Source organism: Paralichthys olivaceus, chromosome 18 (assembly GCF_024713975.1).
Source record: "Paralichthys olivaceus isolate ysfri-2021 chromosome 18, ASM2471397v2, whole genome shotgun sequence".
In the NCBI taxonomy this organism is placed as follows: domain Eukaryota; kingdom Metazoa; phylum Chordata; class Actinopteri; order Pleuronectiformes; family Paralichthyidae; genus Paralichthys; species Paralichthys olivaceus.
The window spans coordinates 12,055,390-12,078,191 of NC_091110.1; the positions used below are offsets into that span (position 1 = coordinate 12,055,390).

Sequence of the window (22,802 nt, forward strand, 5' to 3'; positions counted from 1 at the left end):
TCACCAGCAGCGGCGCACAGTTCTATTCTTGAGTGTGTGCGCGTGTGTGTGTGTGTGTTGCGCTGGTATTACTGCACATCTCCATTAAATATTAAAACATAAGGCTGGGAGTGCACTGGGTGAGACCTCCTGTTCCCCTCTCTCATCAAAAATAAAAGGACAGCAACTGTAAAGTATTTGGAAGATGGAAAAAGGGAGAAGGGAGCTGAGAGAAAGGGTTCTATAAAGGCTAGAGCAAAACAGCAGGGGAACAACCGGCAAAAACACAAGCAGAAAAGTGAATAATCAGAATAAAGGAAAAAGTAATTATTTTGAAAAATGATTAAAATAAGGCTGCATGCTCCAGGTCACAATATGTATTTTTTTTTAAATCAGAGCCGTTGACTTTCGTAACACCTGCTGCCATACTGGGTCCGTTTCAACTTGAGCTGCTGAAGAAGAAGAAAAGATAGATGGAGTGTAGTGAAACGGGGTCAAGGGTCAGAAAGTGGAGCCACCCAGCTCGTAATGGCTTTAACCTCTGACTCCCAGCCGTGTCCTGAGTCATCTCTTAATGCGGTGTGACTGACAGCTCAGCGTCTTCAGCGAACCGAAAGAGCAACTCAGATTTGTGTGAATGTAAACAGATTACAGCAATGAATGAATGGATTGATGGGTTTTATCAGCCATCTGCATTCTTATTTCGTTTTTTGCACTGTGCCTTTCTTTTTCTCCCTTTCTTAGAATTAAAATGCATTGTCATCAGAATGCAAAATGCTGATTTTCAGGAAGCCCCGTACTGAAGCTTGCCATTTGTGCTTCCTTGGAGCCAACAGTCCCTCAGCTTTCTGTCAGATGGAACAGGGGACTTCAAATGTGACTAATTGTTATCTATTTGTTTGTTAATGTTCCTCTTGTTTGGCTTTGTTGGGAACAGATGTGCCTGATGAGCTTTGTGAAGTGGCGGAGATATGCAGTGGGACGAGCCTAATCAGTAGCGCAATTAGAAGTTGTGGAGTGCATCATCTGTGTGTGCTGAAGAGGGAAATAAAGTTGTTGTTGTTTTTCATTTACTCGTGCATGCTGCAGGAGCGTGGCCCCTTTTCACAGTTAGCTGATCTGTGGAAGAAGCAGAGACGTGCACCGTGTGCCCGGTTCAGACAGGGTGAGGAAGACAGAGAGGTGGGATGTGGGATTGAAATGAGGATGGATGTGTTGTTGGACGATGAAGGCTGGTGACATATTCCCTGACCTCTTATCTGACCCCTGCGTGGTGATGCCTGAAGTGTTCCATGAAGGCCGCGACCCCAGAACTCCGTGATGGATGCCTCAGGCTGCACCATGATGGTTTGTGAATACTTACTGGGCCTATGTAGATGCAGGAAAATGTCTAATGTTCACAAACAAACTCCAGTTTGAAAGCTCCAGATTTATTAATTGTTTTCGAAATGTTAAATTAGACAGTGTGGAATTTGTAGGTGAAGTAATGACATAACCCCTCGAATTAGCTTCACAAGACTCATTTTGTTAATTGGGTGACTCCATGTTAGCCTTCCAGCCAATTATTTTATTCTGAATGTGTTATGAATAAATACAATCCTCATCAACAAAAATATGTTCTTTCATGTTTACAGCGGATGTAACCATGCGCTGGGCGGTGGCCGCAGTTTTCTTGTTTGTAAGCGTTGACTCCTGTCCAGTAGATGACATGGATATTTCTCTCTGGGTGCGTGGCCTGGCCCTTGGGACGCTGCAGTGTCGCGTCAAGTCCTGGACGGCACCTGAAATGCGCAGGGTCTCCAGGTTACGTCAGGAGCTTGGCAGCAAAGGACGCAAACTCCTCTGTCGCTGCTGCAGCACCGAGACATGTTACATTTTGTGATCTTGTACAGAAGACACATCAGGCGTCAGATCATCCAGATTGGTGCATATAATATTTGTCAAATACATCAGTCCCCAGAGGCATTATTTTTCTATCAATGGGATGGTGATTATCAAGAGATGCACGTCCTTTGTTCGGCTCATTCCCCAGTGAATTTATAATGCTGGTGCCTACTCTTGAAAGGAGTAAACAATGTTATACTGCTTCTGTGTGGTTAGATGAATGCTAATTTGCCTTTTAAGTTGCTCTCCTTACAAATGTATTTGGGAAATCAGTCTGGATTTATATGGATTTGTTTGGCACTGTGTATTTCCTGGGAATCCTTTCTTTATCTTGCCTACTCCTCCACCTTGTCTCTCTTTATAGCTTATGTTTTGTCACAGCAATATTTCATTAATATTTGCTTATCCCCTATTAAGCTGTGAGAAATACTCTTTACTGCTTGCAAAAGGTGATTTACAGCTCTATGTCGCGGTTTTTCTTCTCTATACATTCTTTGCTTTGCCTGCCTCAGTTTGTGGACAAGAACCTTTCTTTTGTTACGCCTCCTTCTTAAGATTTCTGGCAAAAAAATTTTTATTGAAAAAGTAATTTCCAGTGCAGAATTTCTCTTTCATTGCTGCCAGTCCATCACACATTGAGTATGTGAGATTGTACAGGCTGTTACTGTGGGCTTTTCTTCTGACATGAATGCACTCCCATTATGTTTAAGTTAGAATAACGTAAAGGTGAAGGACCCAGAACTATATTCTTTTGGCACTCAGAATTGCAGAATTTTGACACCTCCAGACAGAGCTATAATGCAGGCTTTAAATATTGGGTTTTCAATATGTGAGGACAGAGTGCATGTTCTTCGTCCTCGTTCCCTGATTAGAGTAACCCTAACTGAACCTCAGCGAAGACTGAATCCAGATTCTTCCAATGAAGCACCAAATCTCTGCCGGCTCCCTGGAAAGGCCACACATCTAAATTGCATTTTTACCGCACAACACATCAGAGCACAACACACTTCACACCACCTCCACGCTCTGAATGATTAAGGACTCCTCTGCTGTCTGTGATGGAGGTTTTGAGGTGTGTGCATATCTGTGTGCAGTTGTACCCCTGAAGATGTGTGTGTTTGTGTGTGCATGTGTTTTTTTGCATGTCTGTATAATGTGAAGAGCTCTCCACGTGGAGTGCGCTATTATGAGTATGTCCCCAGCAATGTGTAGGAGATAATGGCGGCAGACAGAGGCTAATGTACAGTCCTATAAACAGTAATGGATCCTGTGGGTATACAGAGCAGAAATGAAACTCGCAGGCCGCTCTCATGGTATATTGCCTTTAATATGGCGCTGTTGACACACTGCACAGCACATGATGGGCAAGAATGTTTAGAGGAACAGCAGGAAGATGACATGACTATATTAAAAAGGCATTAGGAAAATATGACCCAGGCGCTGAGTGAGGCTCAGTGCTGAGCCACAGTCGCCTTGTCAGTACATGGAAGATCATTTTAGGATTTTAATAGTTTTAGATTATTTCAGCATGAAGCAGATAGGATGTGATATGATGCTGATTGTATCTCTGTCTTCCCTCCAGAGCTGTATCATCAATCTGAGCGTACATTCTTTATTCATCCTATTATTAACACATTGACAGACAAATAGACACAATACAAAGCCTCTGGGAAGTACATTCTTTTTTTTTTTTTTATGTGATTCATGGAGGACACTGGGGTCTTTCATAGTCCCAGTTATTACGCCAAAAAAAGTTATGATAATGTTTAGCGGAGTCAGGGACATTGGTGCTTGCATGCCCAGAAACACCATTAATCATTCTGTCGAGGGAGGGCTGGAGAGGGGGACGGTGTAGAGGGGGGTCGGTGTAGGGGGCAGTGACAGTTTGGCAAGGTGATGTGAGCTGAACTACTAGCCTGTGGAGAAGTCCCCACCCCCACCCCTCATCATCCCCCTCCTATAACACACCAACTCCGCTCAGTAGGTAACAGTCTGTTTCTCTCTGTCACCTTCTTCCCACTTACCAGTCGTGTTTTCATCCCCTCTATTAAGGCCCCGTGTTCACCCCCTGGTGTGTGTCTTCTGTCACTCACACAACCCAGTGAGTGTTGGGCTGCACATGACATGTGGAGATAGGAGAGGATGTATTGAATTTTTAGGTGGAACTGTGTTTATTTGTGTGAAACAAATGCAATGTGGGTACCAGTGTAGCTAAATTTAATCATATCACTATTTTCAATCAATCTATATAAAGTAGCAATACAGCTCGGAGCACAGAATCTTTGAATGGTCATAGTGTAAATAAGTAAATTAAAAGCAGATTTTATATAAAGGTGGACAACGGTTCTCCACCTCCTCCCACTATCCAGAAATGAATGCAAAATGTCCCAGATTCAAACACTGCCATCTGGCGCATTTGGAGCCAGAGTTTGTGAGGAAGCGTTTCGGGATAGAGTTGCCATAGCAAGGTCCTGCTCTTAGCCAATCTGTCGGTCAATCATTCTGCCTTTTTAAAGCATCAAATTAGGAATTTAGACCAAACTCAAACCGTAAAAATTAAAATACGTCATTGTGATAAGAATTACCATAAGCAGAAACCATCTTTGAGAAAAACGTATCAAGCATGCAATTTTTAATTTTAAGTTTGGTCCATGTCCCACACACTAACATGGAGAATGGCTGTTAATGACTCTAGTGACTAAAAACGTTTCTGTATTGTTGGATATAAAATAAGGTAAATGTGTTCTTGAACCTTATTTTAGGGCACATCATCCAGAGTTTTATTTTTCTTATGTGCATGTGACTATGCTGTGCAGGCTTGGCATTTAACTTAACGCAATTTGAGAGTTTTTGCTTTCCTGTGATTACTGACTAATTAGATCTGACAGTAAATGTCACTGTAGTCGCTCGTCTTCGTAGCAGTCGAGTGAAAACCTTTCATGTTTTAAATTCAGTTCGAGGATTACATGCTCTTTAATGGGATGAGAAAGATGTCCTCACCCCTGATTCACAAATCCATTTCAAAACCAATTAGATAAACGCAAATAAAAAAAAACAACATAGTCACCAAACTCGTGTCTTACATGATGGGCTGTCATGTAATTACTTCTAAGTTTTGACAGCTGAAAACAATGAGAGCGTTTATTTTTGAAATGAGTTTCTTTGGTGAAGCTGTACGTGTCTTACAGGAAAAAAAAATCGGTATGTTCTGTGGAATCCTGATATGAACTGTAAACAGCAGTGGTCATTTCTTTAACACAACCGCAGGGATGATGGATTTTTTCGGAAAACATCCTTTGGTAGATTTTCAAACGTTCTTTAAGGTTTATCCCTGTGTGTGTGTTACTCTTTGATCTGTCAGCTTGATTACCCTGTGAAGCTTCTGCCTATATATCGTGCGTCTGCATTAGTGTGAGCCATTGAATGCATGCTCCTGTGCAGTATGCATGTGTGTTTGCGTGCATTTTTATTTTTTGTCCGAGGGCCATGTCTACAGGGGCGTGTAACAGTGACATCAAGGGCTGGCCATAGATGGGAACCCGAGGGAGTTGCATCAGCTCAGCTGCCAGACACGCCACTTTCTGATGTGATTGTCATGTCCAATTTAACCTTTGAGTCTCATTTTTTTCATGGAATCTAAAATCCGCTATTGTGTGATATGGTAAAGTCATATGTGAAAAATCAAAAGGTTTTTAAAAAAAATGATTCTCTTATTTCTTTCCTACTCTATCACTGCTCCTCTCTCCCGGACTTTTTCTCGTTCTGCTCTACCAGTGAGGCTCCTGTGTCAGTCGTGTTTTAAACACCTGCTTTGAAAACAGAGATCAGTCGTGTGGAAAAGCCCAACAGAAGCCTTCAAGGGCTGTGGATCAGAGGCAAAGTCAAATATTTGGATGTGGAGCGGTGGGGAGGTGCACAGAAGAATTTTTTTCTTCTTCTTCATTCCTTCCCCCCCTAGATGAGGATTTCTGCAGCTGTCAAAATGCATCTTAGGGTTTTGGCGAATGAGTCCAGGCAGTCGACAGGATGAAATACATATACACCAAAGAGGCCAATTACAATATCTCTCGGTCGGTCCCAGCATTTCACTCATGTGGTCGTAAAGGGAAATATCACTGAATTTTAAACTTCAGCTTCTCTAAATCCCACTGAATGTTAAGTCTGTATCATTTGCACTGTAGAGAAGACGGACCTTTACAACAATGTTTTGTACAGCAACTTAGAAAACAAACCAGGACAGGAGAGAGCACTGATGATGCCTTAAAAAAATCCCAAAAATACTTGTATTTTCATGTTTGCATCAATTTTATATTAATGAAAATAATACCAGTATATTTTAAGCAAAGATTCACTTTAAGGTAGGGCTGGTCGAAGTTGATATTTATAAAATTTTTATATTAGTCAAAATCGATAATTATCACAATAAATGTCACGTTATTATCATAATTTAAAGTCTGATTTTTGCTCCTGAGTGAAGGTTCTGGTTTAAAATCGTATTTATAGGCAGAGAATTACATTTGCTGAACAACAAAACATTTAATAAATCTGCGGTAGATCGATGTGTTTACCTCCTTATATCAATTGATACAAATTATATTGTGAAGATTGTTATTGTTTTCTTAACAAGCTTTACTTTCAAGAGTTCTTAACGTTACACTTAAGTTAGTTTGGTAGAGTTATATACCTTTTGTCTGAATTTTAGTTAAACAAAGAGCTCTGGGTTTTTCCAGAGAAAGTGAAGAGGAGAGTTTTTATAAATCCACCTGAGGGCTTGGTAGCTGTTTCTTTCTTTTGGAGAGGAATAACATGAGTGTCTTCTGTGTAAGGCAGCACTTTTATTGACTGGTGAGAGTGAGGAACCTTGTAAGGTTGGCGTATTGGCAGCAATGAAGGATGAAAGATGTCTGATGAATGGGGTGAAGACAGAAACTTTAGGTAGCGATTCAAAAAAGTTTATCGCAGCCAAAAAGTCGCAGATCATCTCTCTCATCAGTTTCACCGACGTCTTCAGCGCAGGTTTCGAAAAGTCTTTTTAAACAATGAAATTGCATTAAACTCGATTACTAATCACTGTAGCCATTTTCAGCAGAATTGGTTGTGTCAGGATTTACAAACTTTCTTCTATTTATTTAGAAATCCCTGAACTTGACAAGAATAAGGCTTTGCCAGAAGAGCACTCTCAGGAATAGCTGCACATATGCAGTATGTGAAGAAAAGGACATCAGGGCAGCTGGAAAAAGGCTGCATGGAAAATGTTTTCTGTCATTATCATATATTAAATGCTGATAAATGTTAAGAAAGTTCTTAAAGAGAACAATCTGCATTGCTACACCATGGTGGAACTTTATTTCAGCTGCTTGTATCTGCACTGATGTTCAGTATGAAACCAGGATAATTGGCTGAGTTTCTTTATGTCTGTTGCCTAGTGTCATCTCCCTGCTCTAGTATTTTAGATATCTGCCAGTGGGGAGTGTCAAAAAGATATATGCTGTGTAGATGAGAGGAGGCAGCCTCCACTTTTTCGAGTGTGGAGCTCTCGCGATCCGTAGCTATTCATCTGCATTTCCCTGTGGGTGACAGGGAATGTGGCTGGGCTTGGCTCTGGCTGTGCTCCGTCCTTGGAAGTGGGTGAGCAGCGGACAGGCTGGGAGTCAGACAGATGCCCTCAGCTTACCACAGATCATTAATGCATGAGGGAGATGGAGATGGGCAGTATCCTGTTCCACTGGAGAAAAGGTCACAGCCAGTGGAGACTGCAGAGGAGAGGCAACATGAGTGGAGAGTGATGGGAGATGCAAAGGATACGTAGGATAACTAGAGAGGGAGGATAGAAAACTGGACTAGGGAGAAATTGTGAAGTGTGCTGATGGCATGTCTTTGTACACATGAGTGCATGTGTGTATTTTAATGCATTTGATCTTCCTTTTGAATGAAGAACTACATGGACTGCAGTAAACCAAGCCATTGATATACTTTATTCTAAACAAGACAGTTTTTAATGAGGCTATTTTGTAGAGTTTGCGAATATTCACAATATTCCGTAAACGTCTTCCATGACGTTTCCATAACATGTTTGTGGTTCCTGTTTACATGCAAATCAATGATGGCAGATGGTCCTCCCACTGCAGTATTCAACCTCACACCTTTATATATCTGTTGTGTGTTTTGTTTATCACGGAAGGTATTGTCATGCACATTTTGCACAATGCTTTGAACGTGTCTTTTTTCAGCTGCACAATACATGAGAGTAAATTCCTGTGAAGCATGCACAGAGGTGTAGCCCAAGGGAAAAGCACCATGATGTACACGCAGGATGTTTGTACTTGAGAGTTCCATTAAATGACAAAACAACTGAAGAGATGCAGAGTTTCAGCTCTTCCTAGAGGATAAATAAGTCAACATGTGTTAAATGTCATTAAGGCTTTGGTGAAAAAAATGCGCTCCAGCATTTTAGTTCAGTTCAGTTTCGCACTTCCTGAAGTAGAAATAAATGAGACTTTTGTCTTTGCTAACAGCTGAGGTGCAGTCGATCTCTGTATTTTAAAATGAAACCACAGCTTACAGGGACACAAGCTATTGTTCTAGCTGGTCCTGTGTCCAGTAGGACATGTATACCTTCCTGTTTGCACTGGCACATGCATTCCCAGTGTACGTTGAGTGGTCACGTGTTATACAGTGTAGAGCTTATGTGGACAGAGACCGTTTTACTTTGAACACGTAGTATGGATGTGGCCTGAAAATGTGAGTATAAGTTGATATACCTGGAGGATGTCACAGATGACATCTTGTAACCTTGTCTCTAGGTCTCTCTGCCCATATTAAATTGACTTTAACATTCAAAATGGGTGGTGTCCCTTTAACGTTGGGGCGTCGCAGTCCCCGTAAACAAATTGTTTAGCTTTCCTCCACCTCTCTTCTCTCCATCTTGCGCTCCCCAGGAGAACGACAGTGATGAACAATTTTGTGATTGCAAACAGTTCCACACAATACACACAATATCCATTATTAAATTTCTCCAATTTCCCTCCCCCTTCTCATTTAATTTTGTGGAGCTGAGCATTTTACATGGTACGAATTTGTCTTGTACGTGTGCACATTCCATATGAGACGCTGGAATCCGCTCTATCCAAGCGTGGCTGTGTAAATGGCTGTTGTGGCTGGAGGTTGGCATGTTGTGGCTGGATGTGCCTGTCTCTCCTCAGCCAGCCCCAGTGTGTCCATGGGGGGCCAGAGCTTGCTTCTCTGTTGTTGGATGGTAGAGGTAAGGGGTGTGAGCGTGCGGAGGGACAGGGAGGTGTGTGGAGGGGGGCGCATACTTGCTCCTCGTTGCCCCCTTCATTATATGTGGTTGACCTATTTCAGCAGTGAGCAGCAGAAAACTGGGAGGGGTACAGGGCAAAATCACAGGCTGACAGAGGTTCCCCGGTGAGTGGAGCAGGGTGTGTGATTCCCTAATGCAGTCTCTCTCACACACACAACCACTCACACACGCTCAAACTATCTGCCCTCTATCCCACTGAGTATCTTTTCCTCTTAACACATCCATTAACAGGTGTGAGATGCTTTGTGTGTTTCTCTGTCTATTTGGTGTCTGACCGTTAATCAATATGGCAACACTGCAGACACCACCATACGTTTTCTTGTGATACTCTGGCACAGTTAACGTCATACTCCTTTATTAGTATTGTATTATATTTCATTGGTTAGTACAATTGCCTCACAGTACATTTTTGGGGTTCGAACAGTGATTCCTCCCTGTCTAAAGACATGAAGGTTTACTGGCGTCCTTAAATTGCCCGTAGGTGTGAATATAAGCTTGAATGGTTGTTTCTGTCTATGTGTCAGCCATGTGATAGACTGGCCCCCCTGTCCAGGGCGTACCCCGCCTCCTACCCAGTGTCCTCTGGGACTGGCTGCAGCCTTTGTGCGACCCCTAAACAAGATAAGCGTTAAAGCTAATGGATGGATGGATTGTAAAACAAATGAGCATGTGTTTCCCATAACTGCCATATACAGATGGATGACAATGGAAGGTGTTACTGTAGAGATGTAGGGTCACCTCAACATATAAGAATAGTTTCAACAGCCTCCTTTTAAGAGGTGATCACTACTTGGTGCTTTGAAAAGAAATGGAGAGCCCTGTCGGACAGGCTTATGCTTGTATACATACAGCCCATTCATAAACTGGTGATGGAGCCATTAGGGTTCAATTTCTTGCCTAAGGACACTTTGACGTGTGGATTGGAGTGGTTGGGAGATATGAAAACTACGCAAAGAGAGGCCCCTGCTGAACGGGAGTTCGAACCTAACGACCCGTTCAACCCCCTGAGCCACAGCCTTCCGAATTATGACATGGTTAGGAATGCATGGGACCACATATGAAGAATGGCCTCATCCTTTTCGGATTTGTGTGGCAAGACAAAGCTCCCAAACACAAAAACAAAAAGTCTGTACCGGAGGCAAGTTTCCATCCTGTTTTTTTTATTTAGCCCCTCTCACTGTTGCACTTATTTGTAAGAGTATACTATTGTTTCCAACTGGTCCTTTGTTGTTTTTGATTGCTTTTGTGGCTTGTTTGAACCAGTACCAAAACAAAATGGGCAGCAGAATCGGTCCATAAGTGGTCACTCCAGATATAAACGTGAGATGCAGTCTGGCAGCAGCTATGAAAAGTCCGGATATATATGATGCTCTGATAGTGCTGTCTGAGCGGGGTCACACTGACAATATCAGTGCTGATGTGTAGACATGCCTTATGTCCACTTTCATCAGTGTTTATTACACCATAAAGAAGCAGCACAGTTACCGCACATAACAACAGCACCGCTCTGCTGTGGAAGCTCCACTCCCATCAATACAACCACTGTATGAGCCAAAGGTAGAAAACGCTGTGATTTCAAGGAGCAGTGGCTATTTGGTTTAGCAAGGACGCAGTTGATCACCCAAGCTGGTTATGATATGTTGACCTTCTGTGTAAGAGCCAATGTGCCCAATTCAATGCGTAATAGCAGCCATGTTATTCCTGACATTACAACGGAGAGGTGTGAAATAGGCAGCTTTCTTGTTATTCCTGTTGAGGTACAAGTATAAGAGGAGTGATTCTTTGATTTGCTTCAATGACACAGTGTGAGGTGCTGGACTTGTAATTATTTTGACAGCTATCTATTTTATGAAACAAGTGCAGTTCTCACTCTTAACCTGCCTGTTTGGAATGGGCTATTTGCTTAGCTTGCAGTGATGCTGGTTGCAGATTGTGCCGTTATAGTTTGAAAATTCCAGCTCTGCATTTCAGTCTGAACGTTGTTTGAGCAATCTGTAAATCCTGTGTCCAGTGGGACATGCATGCATTCCTCTTTACAACGGTACGCGCATGCCTAGTGTACACGAGTGGTCATGTGATGAACTGTTCTGGAGATATGCTTCTTCCAGACAGACAGACAGATTGACGGATGTCCGGTATTATTAGATAGATAAAAAGAGATTGAACCAAGTGCATGCAAACTTGCGTCCTTTCATCCAAAGTTAGCAGGCCAAGATTTGATGCACCTCAAAACAACAAAGCCAAGACCTTACTGCGATTGTACATGCACCTACTGCAGCATATGTTTGGCATCCAACTACTGCTACTCCCCTTGAATGCTAAAAAAAAAAAACTTTTCATTTCATGCATGAGCCCAGCAAACATCCTGACCATCTCTGAATAAACATGCAGGAAGAAAACAGCAGTGAAATTCAGTGGTATCGAGACATTTCTACTCCACAAAACTACTGTGTGGCAGCCATGACATATTGTAAGTATTTCACAGAATGACGGCCTAGCAAGAGGAATGTTTATGATTTATTAATGTTCTCAGAAATGCAGATTCGGTGTGAGGCAGCATTAATTATTGTTTTAATTCACAGGAAATTATGGCTGCTGCTAAACCAGCTCAGCCTGACGCATGTGTGCGAGTGTGATAACTCTCTGCTGAGATGAAGGCCAGCAGCATGAATGCGTAATAACGTGCATGCCAAAATGCACAGAAACTCATAGAATTGAGTTTATAGGAAAATGAAGGTACCTGTTGAGATCAGCTTGCGTAGTAATATACAGAGACCAAATCACAACGGCACATAAGAAAACACAACAAATAAAAACTAAAAAGCAAATAAGAAATCACAAAGGGAAATAAAATTGTGTTTTGCACTTCTGGGTCACCGTAGTAATACAATGACAGCAGCAACATTAAGAAACCAACAATCAGGTTTGTGGGAGGACAATAAAAAATGCAGTATTAGTAAATTAACAGTAAAAGACCATCTGATAGTATGGTGACAGCTGTCAGTGTGTGCTGAGCAGTCTGCCGGAGAGACGGTCACTGATCAGCCGGTCAGGGTGGTTTTGACAGCGAGTCTTTTTACATTAACACCAGCGAGCTTCATCTGTGTTTACACTGCAGCCTCCTCAACAGAAATCATCCCCATCATGTTTTTTTTTTTCTCCAGAACCCCATCCAACGCTCTCTACAGTGAGTAAAGAATTAGCATGTTGTACAACAGAGAGCTTGTGTAACAGTATTAAGATTTTAACGGCATTACAGCCATATCTAACACTCGAGCTGCTGGGCTCAAAGCAGCATAATAAATTGCTGGAAAAGTGGATAGAGTTTGTGTTTTGTGTGGATTTGTATGTTGGCATTGCCATGTGTGTGCATGGGGATGTGTGTGTGAGAGTGTGTGTATGTGTGTGTGTATGTGTGTCATAACCCTGAGGGCCACATATAGAACCATGTCTATTAGCTGGCTATTGCGGCCGTGGTCTTGTTTTTATTATCAGCATCATAACGGTTCTGTGTGTGTGTGTGTGTGTGTGCCCTTTATAATATCACCTCCTGCTCTCCCTCTACTGATCCTGGGGCTAAGATTTATGATTCTGCATTACATCTGCCTTGTCACATTAATTCAGCCATCACACACGGACACATGTACACACACGCAAACACGTACCTCACCCCCAACACACACACACACACACACACACACACACACAGGGTTACGCCATTATAGCCGGCATTAGGACATAAAGCCGTATTTGGTGTATTATGGTGCACACTAATGCCACTGGAGTGAACATTTGAAGAGGAAGGAGAACTTTCTAAATCACTGTGAGGCTTCTCCTGGTTTCTCACCTTGCAATTTGATTGATGAGATGACAAGAATGAGATTTAAGAGATTTAGAAAACGATACATGGTGGAATGGAGGGTAGATTTGTGTGTGTGTGTGTCTTTCTGTGTGTGTCTGTCTGTGTGTGTCTGTCTCTCTGTGTGTGTGTGTGTGTGTGTGTTGTGTGTGTGTGTGTGTGTGTGTGTGTGTGTGTGTGTGTGTGTGTGTGTGTGTCAGGGGAATACACAGGCGGCCAGATTCAGTGACAGACATGGAGAATAGACTGTGCTCTAGGGACTATGTCTCACACATTCTGACACACTCCCAGTTTGCAGTGTCCTTCAGATAAAGTGCTGCCAGGGATTTTTGTGCGAGCAGACTTGGACATCTGAGTGCTTCAGGATATATGTGCGAGGTGTGCATGTGTGAAGTGTGTGCACACGAGTGGGTGGTGGTACATCCCCTCCTGCATAATGTCATTCTCGTTTCGAGAAGTCACTGCAGATGATTGCATGACAGCTTTTTCTTGCTTGGGAATCATCATCATCATTATCCATATATATTCACATAATACATTCTCTATCATTGAATTTGGTTAAAAAAACTGTGTAAATTAACCATGTTTCTGTCTCGCTGCTAGGTTCATCAGGACAAAATCTCTCAAACTGCTTTTTTCGCTTGTAGTAGCTTCCTGCTGTGGAGGAACATGTCACTGTGCGAGTATGAGTGAACCAAAATATTTAAGTTATGGGTTGTAGAGCTATAACAATGAGATACAACTGGCTATAAAGTTATGTGAAGCTGCAGACTGACTGGTTCATCCGCAACTCCTTCCACATTACTTTTGATATGAATCTTAATTTTGCACAGCAGGTTCTTGAGCTTTCGGTATGTTTTGCGTAATATATAAGGAATCATACATATGTTGTACTGTACCTAACACCCAGGCAGGCTTGTGTAAGAAAGGCTGATCAGATCGGCAGCCTTGGCCACACGCTTCTTTCGAGAGCTGTAGTTTGGCACCGAAAATGAATTAGTTACCATTCACTTTCTTTGATATTTAGCCCTCCTCCAGCTTTCAAAGTGCTTGCAGTGGTGGTGAATGGCATAAGAACTTGTGAGAGACTGATCCCACTGTCTCTTTCAATCTATTCCTTTGTCTCTTTCAATGCAGACGTTGTAATGTAATAAGGTTTTTCAATACAGCTCTATTCAATTGTTTGTTAATCATTTATAATTTGTTTTTTAGAGGGTTTTTGTGTTGGTGTAATTGTGATGTAGCTCTGTGTGATTGTAGGTTTTGCACTGTATGTTTTGCACTGTTGTCCTTTGGCCTTTCGCTGATGGCAGGATGGGGCTGCCCGCTGATCTGAGCCAATTAGCCAAAGTGGAGGCATTGCATCAACCTAGTGGGCACAGTGAGGGGTCAGAGCGCTAGTCACGTCTCAGTTGACAAGGACCACTCCACTCCATGGCCCAACGGGCGGTGTGGCGTAGGGTGATGGCCCCGTCTGGCTCTGGGCACCCAGGGGTGTGACATGTGACAAGTGAGCGGGCACGACGGTTTGTGCTAAAAGCACCAGTCGTTATGAAAGCAAGTGAAGTCAAGCACGGGGCTTCATGTGTGCAATGGCAGCCTTAAAAACTGTATTTAAGTATTTGTGCATCAATGAATGTGTATGTCCGGCCGGCGGTGGGTGGGCGGGGAGTCACCGGAGCGTGACACATATTCATATTGACACCTGTCATTGAGGCTGTGAAGCATAAACACTGCAAACGTTAAACCTGCATGAAGTTAATCAGGGTTTGCACTGTGTGTGTTTAAAGCCGTGTTGTTTGTCTTTGGAAGGTGTTGCTCCCCCCCCCCCCCCCCCCCGTCTGTCTTTACACCATTGTCTCTTCCTCAGACTCTACTCCGAGAGCGATGTCTGCGCCGCCCCGCACCGTAAATTAGTCCCGGGTGGTGACACGGTGCTTGCTGGGTAATTTGGACAATGGGGCGTTTGACAGCTCACCCATCACAGCTACAGCACTCCAGGGAGCCACTACTCCTCCTGAGCTTTTCTCTCTCTCTCTCCTTGCGCTCCTCTCTCCTCTCTGGGTGCTGATGGAGTGACTCTCTAAGTAGCAGCATCATTCTCCAATCAACCACCAAAATGGCTTTTCATCCAGGAGGGAGCAAATGGGGGTGTATTGGGAGGTGACGGGAGGGGAAAGGATGATGGAAATATACAGTATAGAGGGAATGTTGGAAAACCATAACAGCTGGAGAGTGAGAAGGAAAAAAGAGACAAAGAGAATGTGACATTTGAGAGAAAAGTGGGAAAGATTTATCAAATATGTGGATATATTTGGATTTGGATTAAAAAGCTTTCGATTAATGGCCAATTTAACAGCACACACACATACACACACACACAAAGAAAGTGTAAAGGGACGGAAGTAGAAGAATGTATAATACACACATGCAGATGATGAATATTTCGTGCATCAATGCAATGTGACCTTATCTCTAATATGAAAGTTTTGCATTTGTCTTATAGTTTATATTGACCTTTCTCTACCAGTTACTTCTTTATGTTACTTTTTCAACCAATTTAAACTCTATAACATTGGGTATTTCGGGGGTAAAAATAGGTATGAAATTAAAATGATGAGCCTTAACATTCCTGGTGCTTCGACCTTGTCTTTCCTGGCACTGTGATGTGGCGGGACGGACAGTGGCCAAGGCCTAGCATGACCACCAGCTGCCTCCTGCCAGAGTGCAGCCAGAGAGGGCTGAGTGAAGGTCAGGCATAAGGAACATGTAAACACCCCCAGTGAGAAAGACATGGCTGTACGTGCAATGACAGGGAGAGACAGAAACACGTCTCTGCACTGGAATTGATTACACAACTTAATGACTGCTTTTACTAAGTATGTTGTTGGGGTTGTATTGGATTCTCCTCTTTTCCATCCGCTTAATAAACTAAGAGGGAGATAGCGCAGGTGACAGGGAAACACAGGGCACTTTGTATCACGTGCAGAGTCCATTTCTCAGTAGAGGGAGTTGAAATGCTTATCTATAGACTAACTCCTCAGTTCTGCAACTGCCTGTTTGCACTTTACTGCGCGGGGCTAAATCAATTTGTGCAGATAATTTTTTTCCAATTACATCACATTCTCTGGTAAAGATAAAACCAGTGAATTGGGCCGTTCTATAATGGCCTGATTTAATTATTAATTAAGTTTATTTGATGGCTTGAGGTCTCTCCTGGTCTTAGGGAGTCTGGCCTGCGATGGAATGACCATGAGCTGTTGACTTGTAACTTGAGGGAGTGTCAGCTTGTTTTTCTTGATTTCTCCTCCCCACCCCCGCTAAGGTGATGTGATGTGTGATGTGCAGGATTCCCTAGAGATGAAATATGAGTTTGCTTTCGCACACCCCAGCAGCGATGCTCAGATAGAACTGGGCAAAGGAGGGGTCACTGGCCCCTAACCGTAATCAATAAATACCTGCTGCAGCCAAGTGTTAGATAGGACCCTGCAGACAACGTGTGCAGACGCATTAGTGCGTATAAAGCACTCTGCTGGAAAGAAACATTAGATTGGAAGAAAGCTTGTGCTCATTTTTTCTGTTTTTCGTGAAGCTTCTAAGGGAGTTTGCTTTTAAAACAACAGCCATGCATTGATTTAAGCCACTGGGATGTATGGGTCTTTACTTAATCCAATACTAACAAGTATTGACTGGTGAAAGTCATTACCATTGATTTATGTTCACTCAATATAATGGGTAGGTGTGCTCAAAGCTCATTTATAGGTAGGTCTGATTGACAGTCTATTTATCCTGCTTCAATTGACATGACAGCTGAGTGGTTTTTTTTTTTCTGCTTGACCACTCAGCTGCAAACCACCTCTTGTCCTTCCCCAGAGCGGCACAGCAAAAACATTCCCCCAGTAAAACTCCCTGTCGTCTTAGCTATTTAACCGACCACTTACCAGTTTTCCTCTCCATACTGGAGCAGGAGTGTATGTGCAAGAAGTATGAGCTGAGAGAAACATGAAAGAGAGGAAGGTGAAGAGGACAAATAAAAGAATAAAACAGGAGTGGAGAGGGAGGAGATTTATGCCGGCGCTCGTCGTTATTCATGCTTGACTCTCCCCTGATGGAAGGGAAACATTGGCCCTGGTGATACAGTGCTTTCACCGGGACAATAAATATGCTTTAGTACAGATAGAATAGAGAGAGCTTATCTTGCACAGTAGTGTCAGTGGCTAGCATTCAAAAGCTGTTATCGTCGACACTCAATATATACGATATGAGAAATACAGTCAGACAAGTATCCAGCAGAGGAGTATAACATAGGCAGACAGGTGACGGATCCACTATAGCATCACATATATATGTAGGTTACATAGTACGTATGGTGTATCATCTGTATATACTGTGAGAATGCATTTCAATATCACATGTATCCCTCTGTATCTGTTTGGTTTTCTATTAACTTGTGAAAGTGTTAATCTTCTTCTTGCTTTAGAATAGCAATGTGCGTTCTTAAGATTTATTTTTCAGTCTACGGCGTTGCCACCTTCTCCCGCTATCCAGAAATGAAGGTAGATATCCTGGATAAGAACGCTGCCATCTTGTCTGTGCAGTGGCGACTCTGGCTCAACCAATCGTGAGCCAGTCTCGGATGTCAATTATGACGTCTCACACTGTTTCTATAGAATCAAATAACTAATTGAAGCTTCTACTTTCTAGTTTGGTCAATGTTCCATCCACTAACATGGAGTAGGCAGGGGATAAACCTAGCCAGATGCCAGGAGCTGTCATGTTGTCCATCTTTATATACAGTTTAGAAATAAAAAAAGGATTTATAAATTATAATTGTGTCTCTGATTCTTAGTTTGAGCTGTTATACAATGCACTGCAAGTATTTGGAATCTTTAAAGTTCAGATGAAATTGTACAATGGTTTTGTATTGAGGAGAGTCAGACAGGTTTCTGAACTGTGTAACAACGTTGAAGACTAATTTCTGTGTGAACGTGGTTTCCTTTCTCTGATTGTGTTATGTCACTCTTGTTTTGACAGTGTTGACAGGTTAATTGTGCTGTTCTGAAAGGTTTCCAAGGAAGGTATATAAAATCTATATCTTTCTACATTCACATATAGGCTCTCTGAAGTCCTGTACTGCACCTTTTTGTCTGACTCCAACACAAATATAAGTACAACACGTCTTTAATAGTGTTGACATATCCAACATTACAGAAACAGCTTCGTAAGCAACACGGAATGCTTCATATCTGGATGGTTCTGATAGATTGGATGGATTTGAATTAATTTTCCTCTGTGATCATCGAAACACTTGAACTGGAATCACGTTGTTATCGGCTAAGTGTGTAATCTTCACTCGTGCGCATGTTTCCAGACGGGGGGGGGGGGGGATTTGTGAAAAGGTGTGATGGAGGAGCTGCAGTGGCCCAGGACACATCACAGCCCGGCCTGGACAACGACTCGATGTTTAATGTACTGTGGATGTCAGCACAACAGACCTCATTAATGTGACTAATGAAATGACAGCTCAGTAATGGTGGTGATTGCAGAGTTGAGGAGTGATTTAGGAGGTTTTACTGTAGCTCCCTTCAAGGTGCTTGAACTGCATTTGCCGGATGATTCCGTGTGCAGCCGGCCACAGTGCTTATTACCAATGGAAACTGTTGATGCAAGCTCATCATTATGCCCTCGTTGTGCACAAGAATCAGTGAGGTGACGACATTATAGGTAAATAGTGTCAATACAAGTTCGTTTTGATCATTTGGAGCGTTACCCCGTACTGAATAGTTAATGTGTGTGTGTTGCACGTCTGATGTGGGGGTTGCATGTATTTATGTAACACCAACCTGTTTTTAGCTGATGTTCCTCTTCATGTCTTTTAGGTGTTCTGCACGTCTTATCTCTCACTCTGTGCTTTAATATCTAGCTGTGCCAGTTTCATTAGCTTGGTTTGTCTTTGATTTGCTTGCATCAAAACATAATCATTCCTTAATATTTTTTTACTCCCACTGCTGTGGGGGTTGACTCGGGCCAAAGAGGGGCTGATTTCCAAGACCTTCTCATACCTCTCTTCACTCCCACCTGCCATGCTTGGATTAAGTCCATTATTTCTGATCCCTTCTTTAAATCCCTTTTTTTGTTCCATACCTGATGATGGCAAATTTCATTCATTGCTGTTATTATGAGAGCAATATGCAGCTCATTTATCTGCAAAACTTCTTTTGTCGTCGGGATGTGGAACTGCTATAAAATTCAACTAATATTCAATTTGAGTCTTAAAATATTCACTAATAAGAGCTACAATATGAATTAGGAAAACTCACCCCAATTACAGAGCAAAATACCATTTGAATAAAAGTGCTGCAAGGACATATTTCATTAAAGTTTAAACACTTAACATGGAGGCAGCTGAGAAATGTTTCTGATTAAAATCGAGCCGCAGAATTGCAAATGCTCATAAAAATCCATATTGCTCATCAAACAGTGGAGGCGGGAAAGTGTTTCATATGCATGAACTCTACACGTTCCTGCACTTGTTGAGTATTAGGTCTTTGCGACATCGTATCCTTGTGTATCTGCATGAACGCATCATGTTAAACACGGCCATCCCTAAACTGTTTTTTATCTTTCTCTCATGGCGTGTTGGGGGAGACGGTGAGAGGGGGGAGCCAGGAGAAAAGTAATGTTTCTCTTTGAGCTTTGCGTTGCTCTTGGTATTCTGTTCACCAGGGAGGGAGGTGCTGAGGAGTCGGGGTGGTGGGAGGGTGGCAGCGTGATTGGTAAGAGTCAGGGTCTTTCATTTTGTCATGTGGGTTGTTTTTTTCATATCGGAGCTGATTTTTTTTCTCTTCCACTGGAGGGCTACTTCCATTCACTTGAATGTATTATTTCCTCGCGACGAGGAAGTTGATGAATTCGAATATCTGTGAGTGAGTCTGTGTGCGCCCCCCTGCGTGCATTAATGCTGCCTCCGCGAGTGTGTGTGTGTGTGTGTGTGTGTGTGAGAGAGAGCAAGCCACGCTTTCATGGCTGTTTCAGATCTCTCCGCCTCACAGTTCGACAGAGCGAGGGAGCCAGGAGGGAGAGAGGGAGAGAGAGATGGAGAGATAATGGGAATGGAGGGTGAAAGAAGGCTAACACAATCTTTAATGAGTTTCCTTGGCTCTCTTTGCCTGTTTCTGGGTCAGGGTCCCCTGGCTGAGGATGTGGGTGGAGGACTGTGGAGCAGAGAAGACGAGAGTTAGCCAAGGTCTGCTGAAATAGACTTCTACATTAAAGAGTCATCACCTACATAAAGACATAAAGGATGAAAAGCTTGACTCTGTTTCAAAGTTGTTTTTCTTTCTTGTTTAGACAGCAGGGGATGAAAGTTGATCAGCTAATGATGTTCCAGCTCTTCATCACACAAACTGTGTAGAGGCGCTTTCTCTTAAAGTCAGAGGTCACTTGAGGCTTAAATGCGTCTCCTCAATTAGCGGCAGATTAGGAGCCAAGGAAAGAGATGAGCAAAACTTTTTTACACACACACACACGACATAACACTTTCATAACGCAACACAGACAAACCCCTCCTGGGGAGGGTGGCTTTGGTCACTCTCTGATTGGCTCCCGCTGCCCTTTCATTTCCGAGCAATCAGCTCCAATCTGCGGCAGGTATGGAGGGAGCGATAACATTAGAGAGACATCAGAGGGAGATATCTGCACAGCCGGGACGTTATTTAGTGCTCCCGAAGCATCCAGCAGGCAACCTCTGTCAGACAACGAGGCTCCGGCGTGTCCACACAGGACAGGGAGGCGGGTAGATGGAAGGACATGGACGAATTACTGATGGGCTGATAAACCCTTTCGTTATCTGAACAGCCTACCTTCCCGCGTGTCTTCTCCTGTGCTGTGTTTCTGCCCCAACTCTATTCCGATGTCTCAATCTCCGTCTGCCGACCTGAGTTACTTTTGCCGCCTCTCTCTCTACCTGTTCTCCCTCCGTCTCTCTTCTCTCTCTCACCTTCTGTTTCCCGCCGTATCTCTGTCTCTATTACTCTGCCTTCTTTCTTTCACACTTGTAAATAATTGATGTCTACCGGTTCGATGGTAAGAATAGAACAGTTCTGGAGGTGACAAATGGGGTGGCGAATAGGCCTCATCCTCCTCTCTTCAAAGAGTTGGAAAGTTAGCCGTGCTTGCTCGTGGGCGTGTATGCCCATGTATTTGTGTGCTTGTGATGTTTTGTGCCACTGTGAGCATTTGTTCATGTTTGTGTGTGTGAATGTGTGCGCGCGTACGCATGCAGTTTTTTGTGTGTGTGATTTAAGACAGGGAGATGAAAGGGAGCTGTAATTACAGGGAAGCGTATCTGTCTACTGCAGAAGTATCCGAGGAATGGCACAAAGTGGGCCAAAAGCCTGAGGTCATTAGATGTGCTGGATGTGTGTGTGTGTGCATGCGTGCATGTGTCTGTAAGCTGGTGAGAGCGTGTGTGTGAGTGAGTGAGTGAGTGAGACAAATGTAAAGAGAGAAAATGGAAGACAGAGAGAGATCAGCTTATAACTTCAGTTCCTCAGAGTCAACCTCTGAACTCTGCTTCTCATTATTGGCTCTGCCTCTCTCTCGTTTCTCAGCAGTAGCTGGTTGTGGTTAGACCGAGCAAAGGCCCGGTTCCTCTAAATCCATGCAGCCTTATTGCCTGAGAGGAATCCAGAATTTCCTGCTCTCCAAAATACACTTGTGTAAACATTCCACAATATCAAATGATAGGGATTTCACTGTGTACTGTGTGGATGGATAATCCCATGCAAAGACTGTGGTTCTAATTCACTGTCCCACTGTCTCTTGTCTGCTCTCCTTTCCCCCCCTACGCCATCTTTTCCTTCTTTCTCTTTCTTTCTGCCCCCTCTCTCTCCCTTCCTCTTCCCTTTCATCTCTTTATCCCTCCTGCCCTCAATCTTTTCGTCATCTCTCCCTTTTCACAGATGAGGATGACTTCATCGGTCTTGGTGATCTGCCGGAAACCTTCCCGTCAGACCCCCCGGAGCCCCTGCCCGTGTTTTTGATGGAGCCGGAGGAGGCCTACATTGTCAAGAACAAGCCGGTCAACCTATACTGCAAGGCCACACCCGCCACCCAGATCTACTTCAAGTGCAACAGTGAGTGGGTTCACCAGAAGGAGCACACTGTGGAGGAGCGGGTTGACGAGAACTCCGGTCAGTAAACACGTCAGCCGAATGCATATTCAAGTAAACAAGCCCTGTGTCATAGAAAATTATTCATGTATACAACCACTTTGCATTTGCAAATATATTGTGTATTCTGACCAGATTGTGTTTTTAACAATATAACAAGGAGATGTTTATCGAGCCCCAAATGTTTTTTATAGGATTTATATTGTTTCCCCCACAATCACTCCTATTGTGTGATTATGAAAGCAGTTGGATAGTGAAACATCCTGGCTTTGAAAAATTTACAGAAACATATATTGTAAATACTATATATATGAACCAGATTTAGTTTTGGTTTAGGAAAGACATAAACTTGGTTTGGAGCCATGGTCCAAACTTTACATGTGTAAGCATCAGTATAGATCTACAACACATGAGAAGCGTCATGCAAATCTTGATCAAGTTGCAAACATCACGGCATTCGTCAGTCTTCATGATTCACACAGCAAATGAGTTGCTTATAATCATATTTTTTTAGGAGGTAAGATTCATAAAAGACTATATACTCACAGTTTGTGCTCACTTAACTGTGTCTGCTTATCAGTTTTAG

The 22,802-nt window shown here is 43.0% G+C and overlaps 1 protein-coding gene across 3 annotated transcripts in view; it reads left to right on the plus strand.

The window, feature by feature from the left end:
* Nucleotides 1-22,802, plus strand: part of unc5cb (unc-5 netrin receptor Cb) — a 112,829-nt gene that overhangs the window by 39,653 nt on the left and 50,374 nt on the right. For all 3 annotated transcript variants that reach the window (XM_069513846.1, XM_069513847.1, XM_069513848.1), the window contains exon 2: nucleotides 22,007-22,237. In XM_069513846.1, coding sequence (XP_069369947.1) covers nucleotides 22,007-22,237 — 231 coding nt within the window. The remainder of the gene's footprint in view (nucleotides 1-22,006; nucleotides 22,238-22,802) is intronic.